The sequence below is a fragment of the Solanum dulcamara genome, chromosome 4 (genome assembly GCF_947179165.1).
Source record: "Solanum dulcamara chromosome 4, daSolDulc1.2, whole genome shotgun sequence".
NCBI lineage: Eukaryota > Viridiplantae > Streptophyta > Magnoliopsida > Solanales > Solanaceae > Solanum > Solanum dulcamara.
The window spans coordinates 40710968-40729879 of NC_077240.1; the positions used below are offsets into that span (position 1 = coordinate 40710968).

At 36.8% G+C, this 18912-nt stretch overlaps 1 protein-coding gene across 2 annotated transcripts; it reads right to left on the reverse strand.

The window, feature by feature from the left end:
• Positions 1–9465: 9465 nt before the first annotated feature.
• On the reverse strand, positions 9466–18678 carry LOC129887359 (uncharacterized). Of its 2 annotated transcripts, none has more exons than XM_055962430.1 (13): positions 18301–18678; positions 17283–17469; positions 16518–16590; positions 15339–15486; positions 14116–14225; positions 13857–13997; positions 13621–13762; positions 13402–13545; positions 12667–12818; positions 12442–12516; positions 12163–12301; positions 10473–10742; positions 9466–10040 (listed from the first exon to the last, which is right to left on the reverse strand). In XM_055962430.1, the coding sequence occupies exons 1-13, from the start codon at positions 18547–18549 to the stop codon at positions 9894–9896; spliced, it is 1977 nt and encodes a 658-aa protein (XP_055818405.1). In that variant the 5' UTR covers positions 18550–18678; the 3' UTR covers positions 9466–9893. The 2 variants fall into 2 exon arrangements, with proteins under 2 accessions (XP_055818405.1, XP_055818404.1); XM_055962429.1 differs by having other exon boundaries at positions 12163–12340.
• Between the last annotated feature and the right edge of the window lie 234 nt (positions 18679–18912).

An 18912-nucleotide genomic window follows, 5' to 3' on the forward strand; every position in this document is an offset into this window, starting at 1 on the left:
CTCTATTCTCTACTATCCGAGCAAGGCTACTGTAATAGTGGACGCCTTGAGTCAGAAGGTGGTGTGCATGGGTAGTCTAGCCTTTTTTTCTGTTGTGGAGCGGCCTTTGGCTTTGGACATTCAGTCCTTAGCCAACAACATGATTCGATTGGATATTTTAGATTCTAGATGGGTGTTAGCCTATATGGGAGTTTAGTCACTATTGTTGGATTGGATGGGGACTTGGCTGCTCTTCGAGACCGAGATTTGAGAGGTGATGCCAGTCAGTCTAGATTAGATTCACATGGGTTTTTGAGGTTTACTGGTCGTATCTGTGTTTTGAGAGTTGGGGGTTTGATCCAATTGATCCTTAGAGAGGCCCATGATTCCAAGTATTCCATCCATCCTGGAACCGCTAAGATATATCATGACCTGAGGCAGCATTACTGGTGGAGGGATGAGGAGAGATACAGCGGACTATATAACCCGTTGCATATGTTGCCAGCAGGTGAAGGTCAAGCACTTGGGGCCTGGTGGTGAGCTTCAGAGATTACCCATCCCAGAGTGGAAGTGGGAGTGTATCACCATGGACTATAGATGCATATGCTTGGGATCGAAAAAAAATATTCATTTATCGAGATTATTAGTTTATCGATAAATGCATAAAATATTTATTTATTGATAAATAAATATTTATTATTTTAGATAGTATTTTGCAGTATGTGCCATAAGAAAGAAAAAAATATTTGAGTTAAGAATTCAAAAGTTTAAATCTAGTAAACTAAAAAGTGTAGTCTTTGCATATTTTTTATTTAAATCTAGGAAAGCTAAATGAATTTAGTGAAGCTTAATTTTTCTAATTGTATTCATGTATATATAATATGAAGAGATTTTATGTTAACTATAAAAGAAAAAAACTAGATGTTTAAAAATCATAATCCAAGTATAATGTCTTCTCATCATTTGAAAGGCGTACAAAAATCATCTTTAACCAATAGTTATTGGTCGAGTATTATTGACTGATTATATATATATATATATATATATATATATATATATATATAAATATTCTTGATGTATTCTAGTAATTATTACTCTGTATTTTTTCTGGGCCTTTAATACTTTATTTTTAATTAATATCTAATGCATTTAGCGAGAATATTACTTTAATATAACTGACCTAAGTCGGAAACGGAGAAAAATATTCATTTAGCGAGATTATTACTTTATTAAATATTACTTTATCGAGGTTTTATTGTATCATCTTAGGGTAGTGGCATGGTCGACTCGAGTCCCGAGGCTTTCAATGCAAGTTTGAATCATTAGGCATTTTAGCTTTTAAGATTTGGCACTAAGTTTGACCAAGGTAAACACTCTTGGAAAATGCAGTCGAATAAAAATTATGTCAGTGCGATCTGCTCTAGAATATCGAGTTTGGTCTAGAACAACCTTTCGTACGCTTCTTAAGGCTTTCAGTCTAATCTCGAGGCCCCTTGTGAAATGGACTAAAAATAGCACTTGTGTGTAGAGCCACATTTTTTCTAGATGACCTTGGATTGGAATTTTGACAGTGTCATTGAGCCTGAAATTTTGAATTTTGTGGGATAGCATAGTTCATTTACGCTCATGGGTTTCCATACAAATTCTAAGCATCCCATCAGAGATTTTGGACTTGGCCAAAACCAGTTGTTACAGCGTTTGCTGGTGCAGGTGACCTTCTTCATCGCGACTGCAATGAGGTCTCCACGATCTCATAGGGTCACTGCACATGGTCTTCGCGATTGCGTGACCCTTGGTCTCGATCGCCCTTGCCTTAGGGGGTGCAATCATGACCCTTGTCTTCGTGGCCGCAATGAACAATTTTTTCTGGTCTTTTAATAAAAACTATATGTGATTAAACTGTGCTACTAATTTTCAGAAGTCAATTTCTCTCTCGTTTTAAGTTCGAATTTAGTGATTCAAAGGCAGGGTTGTTGGAAATTATCGTGGGGATATGTTGGAATGTGCGTAAACTGTTGTGGACCATCGTTTGAGGTAATTTTGTGCTATACTAGCTGTCTTTTGGGTTCTTCTTAGCTTTAATGGTGTTTTCTTGCATGTTGTGATTTTCGCTGTCTCGAGCCCCGAATTGTGTTCTATTTTGGAACACATATTTGGAGAGGTGAATTTGACCTCTTCACGAAGTCAATTCCAGAATTTTTGATACGGGTTCCATATTTCTATTTTAGACTCAAAAATGGGTATGTCTCCGTTTTATATGATTTTAGTGTCTAAACGACCATATTAACGTTGTGAAACTATTTTTGATAGCGTGAAAACATTCAGAGGTCGTACGGAAGGGAAAGTCTCTAAAGACTTGATTTAAAGCGTGCACAATTGGCCTAAAGTTAGGCTACGGCTTCCCTCTCCTTGGACTGAGCATGAATATGTAAATTATGTTAATTTGCGTGAATTTGGGGTGATATTCTAGTGTATCATGTTTAGCTTCTTAGAATCCATGTGTTAGGCTTTTTTTGGGTATTTCGTACATCGATAGCATGTTGGTTGCTTTAGTTGATCATCCTTACCTGGTGGTGTGACTTGTTAGTAGCTTGTAGTTATTGTTGAAACATATTTGATCTTATTCTAGGGTTAGACTACTTATTGTCATAGACTTGCGTATTTTAGAGCCGTTAGGGCTTAGAATCTCTCCAGCGTCGCTTCAGATGGCTTAGCTCCCTAAGTCTAATAGTCTGAGCCTTAGTTAGGCAGTAACCCACCTTTTGGAACCTTCTATCCATAATTCCCTTATTTTGTCAATTCTGGTGTACTTGGTTCTTATTTTGAAATTCGCTCAATGATTCAAGTTGGATTTGGTTTAGGCTTGGAGTGATTTATTGATGGCACTTAGTTTGGGGTTCTCCTCTTGACGCTCGTTTGGCCGGTGACCCTAAATCTAGTAGATTTGCCTCTGTTCATGGTCCAAGTCCCTGATCACTCCATCGGGTTATGGTTAAAGTACATGCTTCGGTTTCTCAGCATTGGTTAGAGTCCACGCTATTTGCAGCCTTAGTTAGAGTACTTTGCTATTTGTAGCATTGGTTAGAGTCCATAGCTATTTGCAGCCTTGGTTAGAGTTTATCGCTATTTGCAGCCTTAGTTAGAGTCCATCACTACTTGCAACATTAGTTAGAGCCCATCGTTATATGCACTATCTGCAACTCTGGTTAGAGTTCATCTCTTTCTTCAGCCTTGGTTAGATTCCTTGGCCATCTCCATCCCTGTTTAGAGTCCTCAGCTATCTCATTCTTAGTTAAAGTCCTTGACTCCATTTTTATTTTTGGTTTAAGTCCTTAGCTTCTATTTCGTCGTGAATTGATTCTTGGACACTCAGTTGATTCGGTTCAAGTCTGTGAGAGGTCATGGTCTTTGAAGTATCTTCATGTTCTCTTTGTGGATCTTAACTTTTCTGTGCACCTGTTGGGCTTATGGGGGTCCATTCGGTTATTACTTAAACTTGCGCACGAGTGTAGCCTCTAGGTTTATGAGGGTCCAGTTGGGTTTAGTTAGATGTTCTCTCTTTCCTTGTGTTCTTAGTACACTCGTGTGCATACCTGTTAGATTTCCACCCTTTGTTCTTATTGTGTTTAAATTCTAGCATTTTATATTACCTTTACTTTTCCTTCTCAATCGATCTATAATGTCTACTGGGTACCTATTGTTTTGATACTCATACTACACTCTGCATCTGTTTTCATGATGTCAGTCCTAGCACCATCTACCAACGTTGAGATTGAGTCTGTAGCAGTCTGATTTGGAGACGAGGGTAAGCACATGGTGTCCTGGATTTACCTATCTCTTTATGTATATATTATGACTAGTCTTTTGCCTTTTGAGACAAGTTTTGTTTCTGTGGTCCACTTTTGGGACTTGTATTTGTTTTGTAGTAGCTCTGTATATGTGACTTCTAGATTCCAGGAGGGATCTTTCAGTTGTATATATTTTTGGTTTGCTTTCGCTTTTGTTCCTGTAATTTCTGTTATTGTTTAATTCTTATTTAGTTTCTACCCTTAATCTCATTACTTGTAGTTCTAGGATATGGATCAGCTTACCAATTGGTGGGTTATAGTAGGTGTCATCATGATTCGAGGAATCAGGTCATGACAATCAATATGATCCACATGATTTCATTCATCCATTATACTCTAAAGAGAGATACTTGATAACTTACTTACATTTCATGCAACCTATGAATAACATGTTAATGTGGCCGAAATAAAGAAATCCTTGTATTGCTCCACCAGTGATCAAATGTCAGGCAAACCTAGAAAGTTGAGAAGGAAAGAAGATGGCGAAACTAAGATTGACATATGTTATCTTACACATATTTTTGTTTTGTGTCATGATTGAGTTATTTGGATTGGCCTACCTATCAGTGGAGTTGACATAGGTGCCATCACTTTTCTGATTTTGAGATAAGTTGATATCGGAGCTCTAAGTTCATTGTTCTCACAAATTTAAGTCGAGTCTAGTAAATCTTGTGAATTAGTGCAAAGACATTTGTTGTCTATCTTTGAGAGGTTATAGGATTTTAGAAAAATTCTATTATTTATTTCTTATCTTTCGTACTTGATTTCATTGGTCACTAAGATTCTTTATTTTATTTTCTCATAGATGGTAAGGACACATGCTACCATGCCTAAAGATTATTATTCATTCTATTACCTACACCTGTTGCTCGTGTCGTGGCATACAAGCGAGGCAGAAGTCAAAGTAGGGGTCGAGGCCGGATCGCAACACTAGTTTGGGCCAGAGCACATGCAGTTGTTTGTGTCCTAGCTAGAGTAGAGTCCTCTCAGGTAGAGTACGAGTTAGAGGGTGACTAGATTTGAGAGAAGAAGTGATCCCAACTCAGACACCACCCAAATTTATAGCTACTCTCGTGCTATATAACATATGGTATGGTTACTTAGCTTGCTAGAGAGTATCACTCAGATCGAGGGCTTACCAGGTACTCTGGATGATTCTCAGTCTAGGACACGAGAATATATTCTTGATCAGTGTCCCATCCTAGATATTTAGGGTCCAACAGGCTAGCCAGTCGCACTAGCAGCCTTTAGACTTGGCGATATACCTTTTCTAGGTATCGTTATACTAGTTTTCCAGATATGTTATGTTTGATGAGGACCAGAAGAGATTTGAACATTTTAGGAAAATGGATCCAACTTAGTTTTAGGATGGACAGAAAGAGTGTGCTTATGAGTTTCTTGTGAGTTTCCATGAGAGGTTGCAGAATATGTGAAGTCAAATAGTTTTGGTTAGATTGATGTTCAGATGAATAGCCCATTCAAGAAGTAATTGCGGTCTTATGTCGATTCTAGGCCAGCATGGACTCCTTCTATAACTTGGGAGCAGTTTACTCAAGCTTTCTTAGAGTGGTTCGTTCCCCACAACTTCCTGGATAAGAGGAGGAGGCAGTTTGAGCACTTGACTTAGGATGGCACTTTGGTGAATAAGTACAAGAATAGATTACATGCCTTGTCTTTCCATGCTTTGATGATTTTTCCAAATGATACCGAGAGGATTCATCAATTTGTGAGAGGTTTGACTTATCTTATCTTATCTGTGTGGCATCTTATCAAAAAAACCTTGTTCGAAGCTTCTTTTTAGAAAATATTCAAGGCGGACGAGGAGTTTGAACTTATGAGCGATGAGGAGTTTGGGGATTTTAGGTACAAGAGGTCCTGCACTTCTTTTAGTGGTATCTCATTCGGAGGTAGGGGATTATTCATGAAAGTTTTTTGTCCTTAGTCTAGTAGAATAGTTCATGCAGCTATTCTGTCATCTGGGGGAAATTATCTTGAATGAGACTCATATAGTTTGATCTAGACTTATTAGGGTCACTCTAAAAGGTTTTCAAGTCGTGATGGCCATTAAGGCTATTTGGGTTCTTAGAAAATGTTGGTTCCTAGGTCTTAATTTTATGTGGTGAGCTAGGACATATTAAGAATGATTTCCCCAGACTTATAGTAGGAGGTTGGTATCAAAGTTCACATGCATTCGTTAGCGCATCCACACCGCCAGCTAGAGGTCGTGGTGGTTCTCAAGTAGGTACCAGTGTGCCACAAACTAGGCAATATAGTCATAGAAAATTTGCTCAAGCAGAGGGTGATCATGTTCCTTGTTATGTATTTATGGGTAGACCAGAGATAGAGGACTCCAATGTAGTTATCATATATATGTTCTTTGGTATTATTTGATCTTAGTTGTACTTTCTCCTATGTGTGTGCATCTATTGCATCAAGTTTTAATATGATGTATGATTCTCTTTTTGTGCCTATTTTTGTGTTACCTCTATATGTGATTCCTTTGTAGTGTATTGGGTGTACCGATCCTAGGTTGTGACCTTATCGAGTTATGATACATGGGTAGACTAAATTAGTCTTGATATGATAGATTTTGATGTGATTTTGGGTAGAGATTGACTTTTTCTGTATCATGCACTTCTGAATGGTAATACTAAGACGATTACATTGGTTATGTCGGGTGTCCTGGTATAGAGTGGAAGGGTATCCAAGGTTCGTATCCGAACAGAGTAATTTCATGTCTAGAGGCTTAATGGTTGGTTTAGAAGAGTTGTCTCTCTTATTTGGATTATATTCATAATACTAGTGTTGAAACGCTTTTTTGGAGTCAATACAGATAGTAGAGGATTTCTAGATGTGTTTCTAACGTACTTTCTTCATGTTTCTCCTTATTAGGACATCAATTTTGGTATTGATTTGGAGTCAACACTCAGCCCATCTCTATTCCTCCATATATGATGGCTTCGACGAAATTGAAGGAAATAAAGGATCAGTTGTAGGATTGTTGAGTAAGGGCTTTAGGCCTAGTGTTTCACCTTGGGTGCTCGGTGTTGTTTGTGAAGAAAAATGACAATTGTGAAGAAAAATCACGATTATATACGTATGTGCATTAATTATAAATAATTGAATAAAACTGACAATCAAGAACAAGTATCATATTTCGTGCATGGATAACTTGTTTGATCAGCTTCAAGTGCTCTAGTGTTTTTGAAGATTGACTTGAGGTTAATTTATCACCAGTTGAGGATTAGGGCTTCAGACGTCTTTAAAAAGCCTTTAGGGCTCAATAAGGTCATTATGAGTTTCTTATTATGTCCTTTGGGTTGATTAATATCCCAACGGTATTTATGGAGTTTTGATGAACGAAGTATTTTGACCTTACTTGGATTCGTTTGCAGTTGTGTTTAATGACGACATTTGGTTTTTCTCACATAGAGAGTAAGAGCATGAGAAACACTTGAGGATTATGTTCCAGAGGTTGAGAAAAGAGCAGTTGTATGCTAACATTTTGAAGTGTGATATTTGGATTAGTATTGTGGCACTCTTGGGAGATCTGGTGTCCAAGGATGATATTATGGTAGATTCGATGAAGATTGAGGCAGTTTAGGAATGGACTAGGACAACACTACCCATCAAAAAATGGAGTTTTATTGGATTGTCAAGCTGCTACAGACGGTTCATGGAGAGTTTCTCTTTTATTACATCTTCTTTGATCAAGTTGATTTTAAAATATCGTGTTTCAGTGCTCTAATGAGTGTGAGGTGTGCTTTCAAAAACTCAAGACCATGTTGATTTCAGCTTTTATTTTGACTTTACGTGTGGAAGGTTAAGGATTTACTATGTATTGTGATGCTTAGAGAGTTGGGCTTGGTTGTGTTTTGATGTAGAAGGGGAAGTTTATCGCTTATCCTTTTAGGTAATGAAGATCCATAAGAAGAACTACCCCACTCATGACTTGGAGTAGGCAGCGATATTATTTACTTTGAAGATTTAGAGGCATTACTTATATAGAGTTTATTGTGAGGTTTTCACTGATCATCACATCTTATAGTACATATTTAATCAAAAGGATTTGAATTAAACCAACAAAGGTGATTGGAGTTGCTTAAGGATTGTGACATGACTATCTTTTATCACCCGAATAAGGCCAATGTGGTGGTGGATGCCTTGAGCTGAAAGACGGTAGGGATAGTCTTGCTTTGTTATTATTTAAGAAGAGACTTTTGGCTATGGATGTTTAGAGTTTGGCAAATAGCTTCGTGAGAACTGATATTTTGGAGCCTGATAGGATTCTTACCTACATTGACCGATGTCACTGATAGAGTCAATCAAGGCCAGGCATTTTGAAGATGAGAAGTTGTGCTTGAATCGAGATGAAGTGTTGAAAGGTGAAGCTAAGAGAATAATTCTAGATCAAGAATGTGTTTTGAGGATTAAAGGTAAGATTTTTGTTTCTAGAGTTGATGATTTGACTAGAGTGATCATGGAAGAAGCTTACGGTTCAAGGTATGTATTCATAAGGAAGCAATAATGATGTATCATAACTTGAAATGACATTATTGATAGTAAAAAATGAAGAGGGACATCATAGAATTTGTGTCCAAGTATTTAAAACGTCAACAAGTGAAGTATGAGTATCAAAGATCAAATGGTATAACTCACAGGATGCCTATACCTGAATGGAAGTGAAAGTGTGTATTGCAATCTACATTTTGAGAGGCTAGTTATGATCCACATCCGGGTATAACTCATAGTTATGGAAGTGAAAGTGTGTATTGCAATCTACATTTTGAGTGGCTAGTTATGATCCACATCCAGGAGATTGTTTATTTGCATGTTGTGCCTATTTTCATCATTTCAAATCAAGGTACTCAGTTTACATCGCATTTCTAAAGGTCTAGGCAGTAGGAATTGAGTACTCGAGTGGAACTTAGTTCAACTTTATATCATCAAACAGATGGTCAGTCTGAGCGAACTATTCAGGTGCTAGAGAACTTGCTTCGGGCTTACCTTGGCAGAGTTTGGTTACAATAACAATTATCATTTCAGCATTCAAATAGCATCGTTTTTAGGCCTTGATTTTCTTGCCCCCACCTACCCAGCCAATGCCCCCAACCCTTGACCATCCCACCCTGAGTTACCACTCCTCACCCCATCCCACCCCACCCCACAATATTTTGTTAGATTACATAAAAATACTTTTTAGATTAAAAAAATTGCTTGCTTGCGAACATTAGAAATAAGTAAAAAATCCACTTATTTTTTAAAAAAAAAATCTAGAAAAATACTTTCCTCTATACCTACACACCCTAGATCACCAAATTTTGGTTTTGTTCAGGATACTGATTAGTTCAAAGTAAAGTAACTTCTACCCAACTGCAATGACGTCCTTTTTTCCCTTGACCACTTTGTATGGGAATTCTAATTTCCAACAAGATTCAACCATTGAATGAAAAGGAGTGAGCTGTTCAACTGGGTTTTAAATTGTCAAGTCAAGGACAATTTGAGGTGTCCTGGGTCTATTAGTTATTCGAGGACAGTGCAAAATTAATTTGGCGACATTCTTCTGAAAGTCATAGCATTTGTTGAAGAGAGATTATGAAGGGCGATCATTCCAAAGTTTTTAGCCGCCTAGTAGAAATGCCTAAAATTAAGATGATCATCGGTACATTTTAGTACATATAAATGTTGCAATGATACAGGGATAATCAACAGGCTAACAAAATAAAAGTTAGCGTAAAAGACATTTCAGTTTTCAACTAGCCTTTTAGCTTCACAGCAACCAATCAGTATCTTCAAAATGCATCTATTTTCAAATATAACAAAATTTAGATGATTTATGCTGTTACAAGGACTTTGTTTAGGGCATAACACCTTTGTTGATTTGATTTAAGACTCTAGATCAACATAGATGATAAATATGAGGGCGAATTTTACCTCAAGCAGAACATGTATTCATTTTGTTTGTCTATGATGTTGGCAACAGATTTCTTCAATTCCAAGATCAAATATGATGCTGGCAGAACCTCTTCCAACTATCATATTTGAGATGCAAACATGGTTCAAAATTTATTCACACTTGATTGCACGGGTGATCTCCCATGCAATTGTGTCGTGATCTTGATCCATAAGTCCTTCAACCTTTTTCCTGCAGTTCACCAATGCAACTTTGAATGTTTCATGCTCAAGGGATGATGGGTACATCATCTGCTCTTCCTGATATGTCAAATCCATAAAATGAAAAATAGTAAGAGGAGAAACGAGCACTTCATACTATCAAACATCAAACACAAAGTTCCCATCAAAGGTCAATCATTTTTGGTTCTGTAGAGAAATCTGCAGCAGATACATTGTTGAGTATATAGCGAATAATCTTTGAAGAAACATGTCTACATTAATCCTTTTGAAGTGCCAAAGTATGATAAAATTCTTGAGCCTACATATGGAATACTTAAATTGCCTGTCTATGGAACTCACAAATTGGAAAAAAAATAGAAGTAGTTAAGTTTCACCATTTACTTAGAATTCATGGCAAGTGAAACAAATTTCTCCTGAGATAAATCAGCTGGTATATATATCGGATGAGTTCAGAAAATTGTTGAATTAATAATCCAAATCCAGTTTTCATGTCAGGTAGTTGGTCTTTACCTCTGGTAGTTCGCAGAATTCATCAGGAGTTATTTGCAGCAACTCCACAGCAGTTTGACCAGTACACCAGGCAAAGAGTTTTCCACTCTCATCTGCAAGAGTTATTTTTAAATGGAAATTCCATGCTAGTTCTGCATTGCATTTACGTTGACAGAAGTTGCACTTGAGGTCTTCACTGGAACCATCATCAAGAAAATAACCACAAGATGTATGTGATAGTCTCGCAGTCACATGACAATGTTCAATTTGATCCAGCCAGACTCTACATACCTGGAATACAAACAACAACACGACCATAACTGAAAGTGCAGATTCTCCAATCACTTCAGTTCTGCGTAAGTAGCATAATGACACCAGAAAAGAGAATCAATGAGACTCTAATAAGTTGATAATATTTTCTGCATCTCTAGCATTTCAGCTAACAGGTACCAGAGGGGCTTAATAGGAAACACATTACTTCAAAAGCACAATTCTTTCACTTCATTAAGCTCTTTAATATTTGAAAAGAAAAATACAGAAGTGATCAAGCAGCTGAACAGACCCCAATTATACAGAAACTTGTTCAACTTTTCATGTGATGAAGAAACTGTAAAGCTTGAGCAAGAAGCAATACCTAAGTTGATAGTTCTAAGAGACAACTTAAAAATAGTATGGTTAAATTGTCATGAAGCTTGTCTGTTTTCTCCACATACAATCATTGGAAGTCAACACTAGCATAAAAGCAATAAACCCAGATCTTATAAACCAGTGCTCATATAAAGTAAATACCCCCTTTGACATCAAGGGAGGCCGGAATCCTAGCCCTCCTTCAGCAACAAAAAACTATAGCTGACATGTCGACATCTAACGAGCGGAGCTTGAATTTTAGAAGACATTTTAATGATTGGGAGGTACAAAAAGTGGCCGATTTCTTCAGCAAACTTGATCAATTTCCTGAGGTTCAAGCTGGAGAAGATCTTCTGTGGTGGCAGGGTAACTCCAAAGGAATTTTAAGGTCAATGCTGCAAAATTATGAACCAGTCCAACCACCAGACAGCAAACTGGCCATGGAAGCAGATTTGGAGGATAAAAGTTCCCCACAAGGCATCACTTTTGTATGGTTACTAGCAAAGGAGGCCACTTTAACAGTGGACAACTTGATGAGCAGGGAGGGATATGTCATTGTATAAAGAAGTAGCTGAGACAGTCAACCATCTATTTCTGCATTGTCCATGCACAGCTCATTTGTGGAGAATCACCTAAACCTTAAAGGTATAGCATGGGCAATGCCACGCAAGGTCACAGAGGCTCTTAGCAGCTGGGAGGGAACATGTTCACATGCTAAGGATAGGAGCAGATGGAAAATTGTCCCAGCTTCTATGTGGTGGACAATCTGGAAAAAGAGGAATTCCAGATGTTTTAAGAGCTTAGAGAATGATGTGCAGAAGATCAAGTTGACCTTCATCTTACTGCTATATTTTTGGTGTAATCAGATTTACTCTATAATGATACTGTGTCTATCATAGATGTTCTAGATTCTTTATAGCTAGAGAGGGAAGACACTAGAGCTCCATTGTAAATATGGTTTCAGTACTACCCAAGTACTGTTTTGATCCCTGATATAATACAAAGTTACTGATTTCAAAAAATTATAGCCCTTTGCAGAGAGATCTTGAACATGAATGACAATGTTCAAAGCAAGAGAACATACACGAGTACCAGTAGGCTCGGCTGATAAATTAGAAAGGCAGGATAACTTGTGTAGACAAGATGAGTTAAGCAGCGCCGGTAAGCAACTAATATTAATAAATGAAGCTCCAACGTCATTCTCAACCCACCGCAATTCTAGGCTGTCAAAGTAGAAAGTGTGGCACGGTAAGATGATCAAGCTGTTAAAACAGATGTTGAAGTTACTTTTTTCCCAAATATTTCTTTATATAAAATCCATGGAGATGAAGTTATATATAAGTTTACATATCAGAACATTCACCTTTTTCCCGTACCCACGGAACACGTCAAACCAGATATGTAAATAGTGTGCCCCAGTCCTAGTCTCCCCAATGACCTGCAAAGGATATATTTCTGTGAATATGTTTTTCACACTGATTGATCAAAGAGAATGCATGTAATGTATCTGTTTGAGAGATATCATTTTTCAAATTGATTGATCATGAGAATAGCATGTGACTTTAAGGTTTGAGAAAAATCTTCCTACCAGGATCGAGCAAAATGTAGTCTCGCCCAAACTGCACCAGTTACATCTTGAATCATAACAGAAAGTACTGGCTCTTGAGTACTTCTAATATCAGAAACAATACCGTAGAGGCTTATTCCAGTCATCTTCTCCCGAAGATCAACAACAAATGACTGCAGACTTTAAAGATGTAAGATGTCAATAACAAATGCAACTGCATAATGGTGAGCAATGGTGTTCAACAAAAAGACCATCCAGATTATTTTATCACCAACCAACATGATTACAGACTATTCAAACTGTTCACTTTCGAGAATGCTTTGTAAGAAGCAAGGTAAACATAAAAGGTTCTAAAACTTCGTTCACACTTTTATGCAGTGCATCAAAAAGCATATCAAGCTCTATGTATGAAAAACAGACATCAATTGATTTTTTTGTGAAATTTAGATACAAACAGAAAAATAGCTTGCCATAAATAACAAATACAGTCAAGTCAGAAGCAGTGGCATCATCCTCAAAGGATGGAAGAACCCTATATTGAAGACGAAAAGGCATGCAAACGAAACATCTTATGGTGGAGGTGAATGAACTAGCATGTTAATCAATATGTGATTAAAAGTCAGAAACACCTCAAAAAGAGCCTTTCTTCTTCTTTTTTATTTCTGAAATTCAGAGCTAAATGTAAGGAAGATAGAAATTCCAAAATCTATATCTATAGCATCTGATAACCGAAAGTTTTAAGGAGCACAGGCTTACTCGAAAAGGATAATTACTGAAGTCAATAGAACCTTGAGAATCACAAGGCAGGAAAACCTGGGAGACTACAAGTCCCTGACTTGGATCCAAAGGTCTTGATAGTTTTGGTCCTTTATGATGGTTCTGTGTCAGTGCTAGGGATACCTGAGAAGCCCCTGAACTAAGTTTTCAAGCAGTTACAAAACTTAACATCTCTTAAATTAATTATTCAGGACTTACTTGCTCCTCATTCTGAATAAAGGGTACCAGATATAGCTGTGTTGCAGTACCGTATTCAAGGCAACATTCTGTAGATGTTTCAAGATCACTATCCGTGGAAATCGAGATAAATGGTCTATCCAGGGCAAGCGTACTTCCGACACTGAAAAGAACGAAGTTATAGCCAGGTACAGAAACAGGAAAAAAGAAAAAGCAAACAAAGCAAAAACAAATTAAAGGGGCACATGGTATTCTACCTGAATAGGTTTGCAAGCAGAACCTGCTCACCCCACAAAAGAAATTTTGAACTGACATCATAGTCATCAACAAGATCAATTTGCTTCCTCTGCAAACTACCATATTTCCCTTGAACCTCCAGAGAAGTAATAGATGTAATCCTATAGTCATTTGGGACTAGGGTACATTAATAATGTAGCATAATGCACAATACTAATGCCAGATGTGGAATACTAGACCTATAGTTGAATTGTTAATAGTCATATGACAGAAATGCACCTTGCACGTAATGAATAGGAGACCCCCTGATAGACATCACAGACAGAAATGGATTCGAAGCGATCTTCACAAAATTGTGCTAAAAGCAACATTGCGTCATCATTTTGGTCCTACATTTCAAATAAGAATCACATGTGTTTGTCTGTAAATTAGGACATGGGAATATGGCAAAGAAATCATAGGAGCAATTCTAGAATATTTCCTTTTATTGATTTTGATTAATTCCCTTTTATAGAATCCTTGTAATTGTATAAATACCTTGCATATTCATGAATAAAGAGACAAGTTCTCCCACACAATTACAGTATTAAAATTCCAACTCAATTTTTATTGTTTTGAGTAATTAATCTGATTCAAATTTTCTAGTTGACATATTTTAATTCTAATGAGTTATATAAAAAGAAATACAGACCTATGAAGAATATAAAAATAAAAAACAAATTTCAAATTAAAAAAGAAAAGAGAATGGCAAGTTAGAGCAATAAAACATGATTCAAGAAGTTGTAACGTGATGTTAAAAACAAAATGTGATTGCTTTTGTTTGCATGATTCAATGCCTGACAACTCGAGAAAGAATGAAGAAGAATGTGAAATTTGATTTATCCATATCCCTTCATCAACCCTTGTTTTCATGAGAATAGATAGCCTAGTAGGAGGAAGAAAAGAGAGTATGAAGTACAAGTTTTCTTTTCTTTTTATTCTATATAAAGTACAAGTTTACTCATGAGAAACGACAAAAGGAATTAACAAGAAAAATTTGGATTATATATGTAAACTACCCAAGATGTATATACATTCACTTTCAATTATATAAGAAATAGTCCTATAGATCTTGTCTTTTTTTCATTTTAAGTATTCCATATTTTTTGCAAAAAGACCTACTTTTTATAATTAAAGGGGTTTATGCTTCATTCGATTGTCCCTTGAGCCAACAATGCACAGAACCTACTGATCTCATCTTCTATCCTCCCTTCAAACGCATTATACTAGCCCTAGCAGTAATCCAGCAAATATCTGCTAAATTATCAGATAGAGGGAGAAGGATGGTTACTGAGGGCTGAGGCGCTGCTCTTTCACAACAGTTTGTAGTGAAAGACAATAAAAGACATAATATGCCAACAATGTCTAGAAACTAGAATATTGGTAAATTTTGATAACACTGGAACATGAAACCAACTACCATTAAATGCTAAAGCACAGAAACACACAGATTTTGACACTACCTCGTCTAACAGTATCACAAGATATTCAGTTGGCAAAAGACGTGCATGAGCTGAACCTCCAGTGGCAGTTCGGAGGCGGCATCCTGTGAGGAAAACTTCGCGACCTTTCTTCAAAAGACCATTTTTTGGATCTGCTAAGCTGTAGAATCTGTTCTTTCACAAATAAGATCTATGAAGAAGTCTGAGAAGTACAATATCTAGAAACAAATCATGCAGCAACTGTTAAGTAGAACCAAAAGGACATGAAGGACAATTTTCAGAAGCAAAACGATATTAGCCACGCCCTGAAGTCTAAAAAATCTCGGTTCGTTCACATACAGCTTAAATTCTTATTATATGGTTATCAGATCACGTAAGCGATGTAGCATCGCTGTTAATATTTGAGCTGAAGTCCTTATGATATTTCAATATCAAGTCAAGTAAGACCAAACACTGCATTGATATTATGTCAAATCATCATTACCACATGAAGACTAACAAACTATTATTGAAACATTCATAAACCATTTTAGGTTAACTGCATTAATTAACTTGAGTTACACGACACCATGACTTAGAGGAATCTTATTTACAAATGTTATGCATCTACAGTATAGAAGAGAGAGAGGGTCTAAGAAAGTAATTTGAGCTAGACAATGATATAGTGGACAACAAAACATTAAATTTGGTATGAAGGCCATGGTGGAACCATAATAAAAAGATCCTGATCTATTTGAAAATTGCTAGAATTGAGATATCCATATATCATGTTTCTGCGGGCATAAGAGTTTTTTCCTTTATGTTCGGCGGAGTAGTAAAAACAAGGGTAGAAAGGAGAATCATAGAACGAATGAAAGGTGGAGACAAGGGGCGACGTATATTCATGAGGAATTTTTTTTCTTCATTCGCTCTGCTCCCCCCCAAAAAAAGAGAGACTTGTTGGAAATCACCGGTTGGGTTTGTTTATCCAACCAAGAAAATTTTAAAGAAGAGGATACAGATCAAGTAATGACTTTACAACAACAACAACATACCTAGTGTGATCCCACAAGCGGGGTCTGGGGAGGGTGGGGTGGGGTATACGCAGACCTTATCCCTACCTTGTGAGAGGTAAAGAGGCTATTTCCGGTAAGTTAGCAAAATAAATTTTAGTGAAGGATCATCATAATTCAACTCTATCAGACAAAAAAAGCCCATTACCTGCGGTGAAGATACAGATCTATTGTATTAGAACTCCAAAAATCACCCAGATGAAGCATGTAAATGTTTGTTCCTGGAAGAAAACCGGCATATAATATTCGTTAATTACAATCTTAAGAGTGAGCCAATTACAAGAAAGCCAGTGTATGGAAAATAAACAGGATCAAAAACTTCACCGAGAAAAAGTGACTTTCTGTAATTCAATATTTCCAAACAGTACACAGATTAAACTTGGCATTATGTTTATCTTATCATTATTTAAATAATAAAAGAACTGCTATTAAAATTTAAACCTAATGCAAGTGGTGCAAAAAGGGTTCTCCAAGAAATAAATACTTTTCAATTGCAAAGACTTTAAGCATCATTTGCATAATACAAGTTTCATAATAGTGATATAAATAAAAGCATAGACAAGTGAAAGACATCAGACTATCTAATAATTTATCAATCAAGGTACAACAGATTGAGACAGTACATTCACAATAGTACAAACCTAATATCCATGCATTATCACCTAGGGAAGCCCAGTGCACTAAGCTCCCGCTATGCGGAGGGTCCGGGGAAGGGCCCGACCACAAGGGTCTATTGTAGACAGCCTTACCTTGCATTTCTGCCAGAGGCTGTTTCCAAGGTTTGAACCCGTGACCTCCTGGTCACATGACAGCAACTTTACCAGTTACTCCAAGGCTCCCCTTCTCATATGCATTATCACCTCATGACATAAAAGGTACATTGGCAGAATCAAACCTAAAAGATCAAATGTACCTGGAAGAATGTAAGTGTCTATAATAACAGCTTCAATTACACTGTTCAATGATAAGAACTTTTTCTCATATATGGAGTCAATGGTGACAGTATTAGGAAGCTTTGCCCTCTTGTGTTTCTTCTTCAACTGAAAAATACATTCTGACTGTTTCTTTGGAGCTCCGCTCCTATTCAATTCATTCCAAGCCTGCATATCATTATTATTAAATCGCTAAATCATTTAAACTTCAAAAATGCAGCTTCGACCTAACATATCACTTAGAGAACGGGAAAAAGAAAGAAGAAAAAAGTATTCCCAAATAAAAATGACAATGTCCAGGGTCGTAGCACAACCACACTTAATTTCAGATCTGAATTCAGAGATGCTTTTCTTACTCCCGTGTCCAATTTATGTGATGCATTTTCCTTATAGTGTGTCACGAAAAAAAAAGTATAGCTTTCTATATTTAGAAAGGATTTGATTTCAAACTTTTCACTTTACCCTTAATGAGGTACAAAATGTCATTAGTCCAAATGTCATCCCTATCTATTATAGCTCCTTTGAACAGCAAGGAGGGATCAATTGAGATCACTTCAAATTGGACATTATATTATTTTTATTTTTATCATGTTATTCTAGTATATGCATACAAAATGCAGTGGAGTTAAGCCCTCTTAAACCTACAGAGTTTGATTTTTTTCTTCTTAGATGAATTAGAATAAAATAGATTTATTTACTAACTTGCACAACAATCGGAATTTGACCTACTGTGCTTATAAATCAAAGAAAAGAGAGGTCAGTTCAAAAAAATGTTAATTAATCAAATGGAGGCAGTGATATTTCCAATAAAATTTACATATTTACAAGCAATAGTGACATTGCTGACAGAAAGCGAGCAAATTACTGGATCACAAAGTTACTAACGGAAAATATCAAAAAAAACTGACATAATACATCTTTAATTTTATTCAGTTAACAAAATTCACCAAAGAATTGAGGAAATTGTAATAAGAGAAGATGGCGTAATGACTAATAAACCTGAAAGAGATCAGAGAGGAGAATGGCGGAGGTAACTCCAGAGGAATAAGCAATGCAAGTATTGAGAATCTTTGAAGCAATCCATCTCCAACTAGGTCCCTTCGGATCATCTCCGTTACAGTTAGCATCGGGAGATAGTACGGACTTGGCGTAGTCAATGAATTGAAGAAATGGATCTTCTTCCTCTTCTACTGCTACTTCTTGTGGTTTCCGCTCCACTTCCATGGCTGACGCCTCATGGTCCGTCATGCCTGATTTGAAATAGAGCTTTTTTGAACTGGAAGCCCTAATCTTTGATGTGGGAATGGCAGGTTCGTTTTATAAGGGGATAACTTTAGCGCGGGAAAGTTCTGCAGACAGTAGTAATTGTGGTGTGACAAATGTGACATGTTTTCCAACTCATGCTCCATATGTAGGGTGTGTTTGGTTTGAATGAAAAATATTTCTCACAAAACTATTTGCTTAATGAGGCTTAAATTTAAAATAAGAGATTATGTTGTTGCCACGGTCCGATTTTTCAAATCATAATGTCACCTACTATATTCCGTCAGTAAGTTTAACTCATAGCTTGAAACCATAAGCAACGGGCTATCACGCGAAAGCAAAGATTGC